The sequence below is a fragment of the Oncorhynchus mykiss genome, chromosome 29 (genome assembly GCF_057628025.1).
Source record: "Oncorhynchus mykiss isolate SJ-2025 chromosome 29, ASM5762802v1, whole genome shotgun sequence".
Taxonomy (NCBI): domain Eukaryota; kingdom Metazoa; phylum Chordata; class Actinopteri; order Salmoniformes; family Salmonidae; genus Oncorhynchus; species Oncorhynchus mykiss.
In genome coordinates this window covers 19,642,086-19,653,399 of record NC_143050.1, presented here as the reverse complement: position 1 = coordinate 19,653,399, position 11,314 = coordinate 19,642,086, and the positions used below count along the sequence as shown (strand labels likewise).

Below are 11,314 nucleotides of genomic sequence, written 5' to 3'. Positions count from 1 at the left end.
ATGGAGCATGATTTGTGCCGTACTCCAAACAACTGTTAACTCAGAACAGCAAAATCTGACTTAAGTGAGTTCAAGACAACTGGGAACTCGGGAAAAACGAGCTAGGACTGGGAAAATACGTTTTGCGTTCCCAGTTGTCTTGAAAGCACCATAAATCCAGAGAATGGCAGACTTTGATGACAAAATTTGCCCACAAAGGACTGCCACCAAGGTGAGTCCAAAAATGTATTGTATGGTGCTGCATAAATTATGTAATATGCCACTACTACACCCATTCTCTCAATTCCGCTTAAGACATTATACATTGAACTCTTCATTACATTTGATTGGCAAGCATATGAATGGTTTGTGCCTGGAGTGCATGGTCGATGAAACAGTGGATCATGTGTTGTTATATTGTTGTAAGTATGTTGAAGAGAGGGAAAGATTGAAGTTTAGGGTCATTGAGGTCAGTTGGAAGGGATTTGGGAGATGGTGGAGGGTCTTAGAAGTTAGTAAGGCTCTTTTTTATTTTCTCAGTACTGAGTTAGGTAGGAGGATTTAGGAACGTTGTAAACCGTGATTGACCACACACTCCAGCACAGTAGGTGGCGGCATATACCTTTAAAGTTGGTTTGCGGACCGCCATTATATCGAAGAAGAAGAAGAAGGAGAAGAAGAAGAAGAAGAGTGGATCCTCTCGCTTCGTCTCTTCCTCTATGCTGGTAGCTACTGTACCTCTTTGGTAGTCGCTAACTAGCGGTTCTTAGCGTCAACGTTAGCAAGGTATGTGTCCAAAGTTTACTATCCTGCAATGCTAGCCTGCAAAGTGTATAAACGACTTGGAAAAAACTAACTTGCTTAATAATTTATCTCATCGATTGTCAATGTAGCTTCATCGAAGGTCCAAGAAGTCTTCATTCCAGGTCACAGTAATTAGTGCTGCTAGCTACATAAACACAACTGACTGGAATCCACACGAGCTCCGTTGTGTGAGTATTGCATGATCAGATCAACAGAAGCTGAATTGTTATTAATCACAGCAATTAAGATGGGGAAATTATCATTTGTGCGGAGTCAATGTCAGACTAAATCAAATAACTCCTATAGTTGTGTTCGGAATTTGTCCATGAACAGTGTTCCATCTACATTTGATTTTCCATTAGCAGACAATGTCTTTGGCGCGGATGTTTTGCCGTTTAAATGGCTATTTGCAACCCATATCGAAAGCACGGGCTCCTTTGGTCTCTGGATTCATACGAACCCAGATTGAAGTGAGACATTGGCTGCATACTGTTCCACAATCGACGAGTTGTCACTGGCAGCTTCAGGAAGACAGCCTTAGTAAGTATTACTCGTTGTATCAGCCCTTTACCAAACTCTAAATGAACATTTTATTTGCTCTATAGTCTGTTTTTGAATACAGCTCCATATGTGTCTGCCCTTCTTTGAGGCTTTTGAAAAGCTCCCTGGTCTTTGTAGTTGAATCGGTGCTTGAAGTTCAATACTTGACTGAGGGACCTTAAATATGCTGTATGCATATTCATAAACATAAGCATGTAACTTCACTTTTGCGCACTTGCTCTCCGCTGGCCTCTCAAGCGCTTGTGGAGTAATTTTTTTTATTTAACTAGGCAAGTCCGTTAAGAACAAATTCTTCTTTACAATGACGGCCTGCCGGGAACCCAGGGAACAGTGGGTTAACTGCCTTGTTCAGGGGCAGAACGACAGATTTTTACCATGCCAGCTCGGGGTTTCGATCCAGCAACCTTTCAGTTCAACGCTCTAACCACTAGGCTACCTGCCTCCCTGAACACTAGACTAGATCTAGACTAGATTGTTGACTTTTTTTGGCGGCGGGTGTTATTTCTTAGACTAATAGACAAGGCAGGGATCAGCAACTGGATTCAGCCGAGGGACCATATTTTTTTTCTTAAGCGGATTGTCAGGGACCGAAACATGATTACAAATAATTTGTAGACTGTAAATTGACCTCAAGAAGCCCAAACATATTTATTTGACTAAAACATAGTTTCAAACATTTGTTACATTTGTTACATTTGTGTACAATGACATCTCTGTTATGCTTGGTGTTAGTTTTTCACCTGTTATTAAGAACCTGACGGACAACTATGAAATGCTCAAACCAAGTTTATTCACCCAATGGGTCACACAGCTGAAAATACATATTCACACAAGCACTGGTATAACCCTTCCTTCTATGCTGAGTCTCTTCCTTACACATCTGAACAGCCAATGCACCTCTGTTGCTAGACATGACTTTAGTGATGCATGTTCTGTCTCAATTCATTTGACCCGAACTCAGCCCAAATTCTCCTGTCCTGTTGACCTGTACCAGACTGTGGCCCTTCTCCTTCCAATAGAATACCTGATGTCTAACAATAACATGTTCTGACAGAATGTGAACATTCTACATTCCCCCCATTCCCTCAGTGACATGAATAAGGATATTTCATATTTTCAAGTCAGAACCCATCAGTGGGAATATTTGAACAGGTTTCCTAAATTAAAATAACTTATTGCTGATTTCTTTTTACAGTCTTATGTCCCAAATGTTTTTTATATAAAAAATATATATACAGCACATTTGGACACATCTACTCATTCAATGGTTCTTCTTTATTTTGACTATTTTCTACATTGTAGAATAATAGTGAAGACATAAAAACTCTAGAATAACACGTATGGAATCATGTGGTAACCAAAGGTTTGAAACAAATCCAAATATATGTGAGATTTTTCAAAGTAGCCACCCTTTGCCTTGATGACAGCTTTGCACACTCTTGGGGGGGGGGGGGCAAATAAAACCGAACGTGGGACAAATTCGGGCCGCTAGTTGGGGAACCCTGTAATAGTCCATTTGAATGTTAAATACAGCAGCCAAAGGAACTCATAGTTTTTGAAAGAAGAGACCCACTGGGCACAGATGTCAGTTCAATGTCTAGTTTTGATTTACATTTGGTTGAGTAGTCAACTAATGTGAAATCAACAAAACATGTCAGTTTCTTTGGATTTAGGTTAAAAGTTGGGTAAAACATTGATTCAATTCCACATTGATTCAAAGTCATCATATGTATGTATGTATGTATGTATGCATGCATGTATGTATGTATGCATGTATGCATACATACATACATACATACATACAGTGGGGAGAACAAGTATTTGATACACTGCTGATTTTGCAGGTTTTCCTACTTACAAAGCATGTAGAGGTCTGTAATATTTATCATAGGTACTCTTCAACTGTGAGAGACGGAATCTAAAACAAAACTCCAGAAAATCACATTGTATGATTTTTAAGTAATTCATTTGCATTTTTTACCAACCAGTAAGAATTCTGGCTCTCACAGACCTGTTTGTTTTTCTTTAAGAATCCCTCCTGTTCTCCACTCATTACCTGTGTTAACTGCACCTGTTTGAACTCGTTACCTGTATAAAAGACACCTGTCCACACATTCAATCAAACAGACTCCAACCTCTCCACAATGGCCAAGACCAGAGAGCTGAGTAAGGACATCAGAGATAAAATTGTAGACTTGCACAAGGCTAGGATGGGCTACAGGACAATAAGCAAGCAGCTTGGTGAGAAGGCAACAACTGTTGGCGCAATTATTAGAAAATGGAAGAAGTTCAAGATGACGATCAATTACCCTTGGTCTGGGGCTCCATGCAAGATCTCACCTTGTGGGGCATCAATGATCATGAGGAAGGTGAGGGATCAGCCCAGAACTACACGGCATGATCTGGTCAATGACCTGAAGAGAGCTGGGACCACAGTCTCAAAGAAAACCATTAGTAACACACTACGCCGTCATGGATTAAAATCCTGCAGCACACGCAAGGTCCCCCTGCTCAAGCCAGCGCATGTCCAGGCCCGTCTGAAGTTTGCCAATGACCATCTGGATGATCCAGAGGAGGAATGGGAGAAGGTCATGTGGTCTGATGAGACAAAATTGTGCTTTTTGGTCTAAACTCCACTCGCCGTGTTTGGAGGAAGAAGAAGGATGAGTACAACCCCCAAGAACACCATCCCAACTGTGAAGCATGGAGGTGGAAACATCATTCTTTGGGGATGCTTTTCTGCAAAGGGGACAGGACGACTGCACGGGAATGAGGGGACGATGGATGGGGCCATGTATCGCGAGATCTTGGCCAACAACCTCCTTCCCTCAGTAAGAGCATTGAAGATGGGTTGTGGCTGGGTCTTCCAGCATGACAATGACCCGAAACACACAGCCAGGGCAACTAAGGGGATGCTTCTTACAGAGCCACTCAAGGTCCTGGAGTGGCCTAGCCAGTCTCCAAACCTGAACCCAATAGAAAAACTTTATATATATATATTTATTTATGTATTTATTTATTTATATATATATTATATATATATTATATTATATAAAAAGTGTATTATATTATTGTTTTGGTTGAAATGACATGGAAACAACATTGATTCAACCAGTTTTTGCCCAGTGGGGAGAATGCGCGATGGCGATAGGCTATAGCAGTTATTTACAGACTCATAAGCATTCAATCTTCATAAAGTGAAGCAAACGGCGTCTTCATCTTATTCTAGTCCTGTATTATTCAAACATGTCATTACAATGATGAAGATAAGAGAATGATTGGCCTAAGAAAAAAGCATCACATTTCATGTCTGTCATTCCTGATGGCAATTTCCCTTGTCACAACTGCATTCACTGTTATGCCATGATCAGCGGGAACTCTCTAATCCATCCCCACTCGGGTGAGCGGATAAAGGTTTGGTAGAATAACCTGTAAAGCAAAATATGTTGTGAATCTCCTTAACTGCTCCTGTGAATTTTTATTATGTGGATAAGAAAGACCAAACGTGAACTTAAGACAAGGATTTTTGAGTATAAGAGCTCCATTTGCAACCACAATGTGAGGAGGAGATGGAGAAAAGAGATGGGGAAAAATGACTTATGGACCACTTGGGCACTCTTGCATCAGCAGGTCTCAATGAGGAATGTTCCTTTTCTTGTTATTTTTTTTATTAACATTTTTTTTCTCGCTCTAGACTGCTTTTTATTGTGGTAGATGTTCGACACAGTGTCCAGGTCAAACTGTACACAACAGTGAGAGTCTGATCCTCCAGTAACAGTCTGCTGGTCTTTCAGCTCCTTCAGTCTCCTGATGGCCGACTTCACTGTGACTGCAGACGTCGTGTTGTATGTCCAGGCGCCCACAGCAACAGTCTTCATGCAGGACCCACAGTGCCAGATACCAACAGCCTTCCTGTTCCTTTTCTTGTTTTTAATATACCCTCCTATAGGCTTTGACATCATAATGTATCATTATTGTGTGTTTGTGTATATATATTTTACATATTAAATCCTAGTCTGGAACTGGCACTTCACACTTGAATTGGCCAGTTTTTACATTATAGGCTAATATGTACTTGTAAATCTGACATTTTGATTTGGCAGAGCTCAGCTATGGAGGGCTTGTTATGCATTTTGCCTATGTGTGGCTACGGGATCATTGCCACTCTGCCTCCTGCTTCAACAGCAAGACCAACCAGAGGAACCTGGATACAGCAAATGTGGAGCTAAACATACGTCCTGCCAACACCAGGGTGGATGATGAGAATATCTTCCTCACATGTAAGTCTTGGTTTGAAGATGTATTTTCCCAACTGAGGGATGGAAAATATTCTCTACCCAGTTTCTCACATCACATACAGTAGGTGGCTTTCTTTGTTTTGATTAAAATAATAATAATAATAATAATAATAATAATAATAATAATAATAATAATAATAATAATAATAATAATAATAATTCTCCAAATGAATAACTACAGGTGGTTTTCACATGAGAAACAGTTTTCTTTGGAACCAAAGTGAAGAATTGAGCTTGTTCTTTTCCCTTTTAGACCCTGTTGGAAGCCCACATTATGGAGTAGCCTAGCCTAAAAATGATCTTCTCCACTGCCAAACCTGAGATAGTTATCTTCTTAAAAACAAGCATATTTTGGGGAGACCTTTGACTCTTCAAAAAAGGTTGTAATGTACTGCTGATATTGCTGCCATATGCTTTATTTGAATTACATGTTTGTACAATGGTACATCTTTTCACAAGGCATTGGTTAAACTGTAACCGTTCTCACTTACTCAGTGAGGTACTGAATCTAGGTCAGTTTGATGTTGTCAAGAACTCTAAATCCATGCCAGTAGTTAAGCCTATCATTTGATCATTTTCAATGGTGAACCGCAATCCTAACTGTGATCTATGCACCTATTGTTACTCATCCATTCTTTTTTAACAGTTATTGAGTCTATAATAGATGGAATTGTATTTTTGTTTACCTTAGGGCCTGATGGTCATGTGACAAGGTACAACCTGAGCTGGCTTGCTCAGAACAGCTATGAGGGACAGAACCAGAGTGCCATGCAGCCACACATCATCTGGAACTCTGACATCTATACCAGTGCCAAGGTGCCCTCTGCTAACTGGGACAAGTTTATGAGCTGTGATGATGAACTGAAAAAGTTCCTTGGGCGCTTTCTGCTGTACGGCATTGCTTTTGTGGAGGGCGTCCCGCCGACTGTTGAGGCCACAGAGACTCTTACCCAGAGGGTCAGCCTCATCAGGTATAGTAAGCCCCTCTGTGATTGCCTGGGGTAGGGAATGAGAAGTGGTGTTGAGGGGGCTTAAAGGTAATGGCATACCACCCACCACAATTCATTCAAAAGATGCATGGTTTTAGAGTGGGGGATTATTTAATAAGGATTGAGAATAAACACCCCAGATATCTATTTTTGGCTTTAAAGAAGCTTGATATTTCTCAGGGTTGGCTTGTTTACACTCTTTGTTTTGCAAAGTAACAGTGCTACAGAGAAGGTTTTGGTTTCCTTAACATCAACTTTGATACGTTTGTCAAGTTAACATGCACAACAGACTTCTCTCTGCAGTTGGAATGGAGGGTAGAATTGTCAAAGGAATGGGCATTGTTGCATTTTGACAGTGTCTCCTCTGCCAGTGTAGTGAGAAAGGAGAGGTACTTTGCCCTCATTAATCCACCAGGTCTGTTCATTAAGGACTCTGCAGGTGGTGTGGTTTTGAAGTTTCAAACGCCTGAGCAAGCGCACTAATCCCTCTTTGTACTGGACTCTACTTTGGGGTGAATGGAAGGGAGGGAGGAAGCAGCGTGTTATAAGAAATGCATTGCTCGTGGTTGCCAGATGAGGGCATTTTCTTATTCTAGTCCAGTGAGTATATTTGGTTATCAGAAGTAATTGCCGCCCTCCTGACACCCCAAAGAAACAAAATATCACTCACTATTTGGATCACAGTTGCCATTATAATCTTGTTTGAATTGTTATTGTACTGTATAATGTTTTAGGTATCACTTTTGACTTTCATTTTTGTTTCCTACTAGGGAGACTATGTATGGCAAGATGTGGAACTTCACATCCGATTTCTCCCGAGGAGACACTGCCTACACCAAACTGGCACTGGACCGTCATACAGACACCTCATACTTCCAAGAGCCATGTGGGTATGTATTTAGATGTTCACACATAGATGGGTGTTATTTGAACTGTATTGGAGTAATCATGTCAGGTCAAAGTAGCAAGGCAGTACACATCTGTCTATTGGTTAGGTTGAGATTCCTCAGATAAAGACACATGTATTAAAAATAAAAAACCTACCTTATTTACATAAGTATTCAGACCCTTTGCTATGAGATGCAAAATTGAGCTCATGTGCATCCTGTTTCCATTTGATAATCTTTAAGATGTTTCTACAACTTGATTGGAGTCCATCTGTGGTAAATTTAATTGATTGGACATGATTTGGAAAGGCACACACCTGTCTATATAAGGTCCCACAGTTGACAGTTCATGTCAGAGCAAAAACAAAGCCACGAGGTAGAAGGAATTGTCCGTAGAGCTCCGAGACAGGATTGTGGCGAGGCACAGATCTGGGAAAGGGTCACAAAACACTTCTGCAGCTTTGAAGTCCCCAAGAATAGTGGCCTCCATTATTCTTAAATGGAAGAAGTTTGGAACCACCAAGACTCTTCCCAGAGCTGGCTGCTCGGCCAAATTGAGCAATCAGAGGAGAAGGCCCTTGGTCAGGGATGGTCACTGACAGAGCTCTAGAGTTCCTCTGTGGAGATGGGAGAACCTTCCAGAAGGACAACCATCTCTGCAGCACTCCACAAATTAGACCTTTATGATAGAGTGGCCAGACAGAAGCCATTCCTCAGTAAAAGGTACATGACAGTCCGCTTGGAGTTTGAGAAACAAGATTCTCTGGTCTGATGAAACCAAGATTCCACTCTTTGGCCTGAATGCCAAGTTTCACATCTGGAGGAAACTTGGCACCATCCCCATGGTGAAGCATGGCGGTGGCAGCATCATGCTGTGGGGGTGTTTTTCAGGGACAGTGAAACTCATCAGGATCAAGGGAAAGGTGAATGGAGCAAAGTACAGAGAGATCCTTGATGACAACCTGCTCAGGACTTCAGACTGGGGCGAAGGTTCACCTTCCAGCAGGACAACGACACTAAGCACACAACCAAGACAACTTAGGAATGGTTTCAGGACAAATCTCTGAATATCCATGAGTGGCCAAGCCAGAGCCCCGACTTGAACCCGATCTAACATCTCTGGAGAGACCTGAAAGTAGCTGGGGAGGGGGGGGACAATTTAATCTATTTTAAAATGAGGCTGTAACCTGGAAAACGTCAAAGGGTCTGAATACTTTCTGAAGGCAGTGTATAGGTTATTGTGTTAGGCTATTACAGTGATGTTACAAAAATGTACAGTTGTAACAACATATCCAGCATTAGCTTTTTAAAGACATGCTCCAGAGACTTGAATGTATTTTTAAAACCTCCCACTTTGGGCTGAATGTGTCAATGTGGAGTTCATATATACATTACTGTCTTATCTCAATTAGCCACGAAATCCCTAGTTTGAAAGGGACTGTTTTCTGGATGTCATTTTCCCTGCTTTTTTCCCCCCACGTGGGCCAGCTACTAGAGATTTGAGTTCTAGCCAATGAGATTTAGCCCTTCGCCATTTGAGTGACCTAAAAAGACGCACGCACACACAGCAGAGCGAGAGCAATGATGTGGTGCACATATGTGATATGGTAGGCCATTTTCTGGGACCACTTTTGGCTTGTGAGCGCTACTTTCTGAACTACTGGCTAAAAAGTATACAAAAGTACCGGAGAATCTCTTCAACTGATAAGACACAAGCCAGACGCACATTGCTATGCCACAGACATCTTGATAAAATAAGCTATAGTACAACATGAAACTAAGCTCTCCCTTGGCCTCCCATCAAATGACAGGGCAATAGCCACCTACTGGGCATTTCATAATAACATGTGACTTACTTTGATGCCATTGACTTTGACTTGCAGGATCCAAGTGTTCCATTGCCTTAGGCATGAGGGAACAGGAGGAAGAACACTACTTGTAGATGGCTTCTATTCTGCTGACAAAGTGCTCCAGAACACGCCTGAGAACTTTGAGCTGCTAGCACAGGTTCCTATCAAGCACGAGTACATTGAAAATGTCAGCGACCACCATAACCACATGATCGGCATTGGCCCTGTGCTCAACGTGTATCCCTGGAACAATGAGGTGTACATGATCCGGTATGACCAGTCTGTTGTAATTTGAGATGTATGTCTCCCTGAATGTCTTGCTTTAAACATATCTTCCAACGTCATTGGCCGTACAACCTTACATTAACCAGCCTTGGTTACCTAGTAACTTACAATGTTGTATGCGTTTGAAAAATTATACACCCATCAATACAAATTAACTCACTTTGGAAGGTTCTTAGTAGAAGGCTCAGGATCTGGCGCTCATACGCAGCGAAACGTGTGTTATTCCAGCTCCTTTGAGATCAATGTTATGAATTATATGATCTGATATTGAGTATTAATATGGTATCACCTTCTGTTTGGTCGCGTGTCTTACAGATACAATAACTATGACCGTGCAGTCATAAACACAATCCCCCATGACATTGTCAAGCGATGGTATGTGGCTCACAGAGAGTTGACCACAGAGCTGAGGAAGCCGGAGAATGAATTGTGGATCAAACTGAAGCCTGGAAAGGTAAGGAAAAATAGTTGCCTTTTCATTGATCGAGACAAAGGATTTAGTACTACTTGATCAGTTGAGCTAGATATTGACATTGGGGGGGCATCCCACACTTAACTGTAAACCAGGATTAAGCTGTAGGTGATGGGTGCAGTCTTACAAAATCTTAAACAAAAAACATGTTCCCTCTTTCTGTAAGGTTTTCTTCATTGATAACTGGCGCGTCCTGCATGGCCGGGAGTCCTTCACAGGCCTGCGGCAACTGTGTGGCTGCTACCTGACCAGAGACGACTTCCTGAACACTGCCCGCTCCTTGGGTCTGCACGCCTAAGTGAAGAGCCACCCTGAGTCTTCTACCTTTCCAGCCAACACCAAAGTCCTTTAGAAATAAAGCACCATCACCCAATCAGTCATACATGTTTAAGGAGATCGAAAAGTCTTGTAGAATCAAATTGTTTTTGTATGAGCATTTACTGCGTGAAATCAAGTATTTCCACTGCATGAATGCAGTTATATATTGTTAATGCGGAACTAAATTGTACTGTACTTTAGAAATATTCTCCACCCAGAAATATTTTACATGAGATATTGTTAGACTTGTTGAAGTCAAGGAAATGGACTGTGATCTGTTTGGGATTTAAGATTTGTTGACATGCATTATGCTCTTGTCACAACAATCATCTTTTGAACTGGAACTTAACATATTGAGGTGTTTAACTACATTTTTGGCTTTGTTTTAGGGATTAGTTTCTAGTATTTCTGAAGTACTTTTGCTAGTCATTTGTTTATGAATGTATTAGGAAATGTTGCCTTGTTTACTTAATGAAATAAATTGTGTGATTTTTCAGCACCTTTTTTCCTGATTTATATTGGGTGACTTAACAATTTTTTTTGTCATGCCCAGACAAAACAAGGGAGTTGGTTATACATATCTCTGATGAAGGCATATCCAGCATTAAAAGGAAAGTACAGAGCCATGTTAACTTGGCAAAATGTTCTCGAACGTCGCAGACAGCAAACCCATGAATAGAGCCGATGTGATTCCTTAGTCTACATGTCAGAGAGGCATGTTTGATCTACATTGAATTAGGCTATCAGAAGTTGAACGTTCCAAAACGTCAAATCCTGCTGAACGCGCCCCAGATTAGTTATTTGGTCTGATTGTCATGCATAGACCGTGTGTGTATATATAAAGGTAGCATGTTAACACAACATTTATTTT

The 11,314-nt window shown here is 41.2% G+C and overlaps 1 protein-coding gene across 8 annotated transcripts; it reads left to right on the top strand.

Moving 5' to 3' along the window:
• The first annotated feature begins 611 nt into the window (after positions 1-611).
• On the top strand, positions 612-10,942 carry LOC110509935 (trimethyllysine dioxygenase, mitochondrial). 8 transcript variants are annotated; one of them, XM_090226754.1, is made up of 10 exons: positions 627-765; positions 873-971; positions 1,149-1,323; positions 5,448-5,624; positions 5,896-6,022; positions 6,334-6,613; positions 7,402-7,521; positions 9,402-9,638; positions 9,969-10,107; positions 10,292-10,942. In XM_090226754.1, the coding sequence occupies exons 6-10, from the start codon at positions 6,411-6,413 to the stop codon at positions 10,421-10,423; spliced, it is 831 nt and encodes a 276-aa protein (XP_090082880.1). In that variant the 5' UTR covers positions 627-765; positions 873-971; positions 1,149-1,323; positions 5,448-5,624; positions 5,896-6,022; positions 6,334-6,410; the 3' UTR covers positions 10,424-10,942. The 8 variants fall into 8 exon arrangements, with proteins under 8 accessions (XP_021446834.1, XP_090082880.1, XP_090082878.1 ...); XM_090226752.1 differs by having other exon boundaries at positions 5,139-5,624; XM_090226753.1 differs by having other exon boundaries at positions 1,146-1,323.
• Positions 10,943-11,314: the final 372 nt, after the last annotated feature.

Coding starts and splice junctions, on each gene's coding strand:
- LOC110509935 (XM_021591159.3), top strand. CDS start 1,152: ATGTCTTTGGCGCGGATGTTTTGCCGTTTAAATGGCTATTTGCAACCC. Junction 5,625..6,333: donor TGAGAATATCTTCCTCACAT/GTAAGTCTTGGT, acceptor TGTTTACCTTAG/GGCCTGATGGTCATGTGACA. Junction 7,522..9,401: donor TACTTCCAAGAGCCATGTGG/GTATGTATTTAG, acceptor TTTGACTTGCAG/GATCCAAGTGTTCCATTGCC.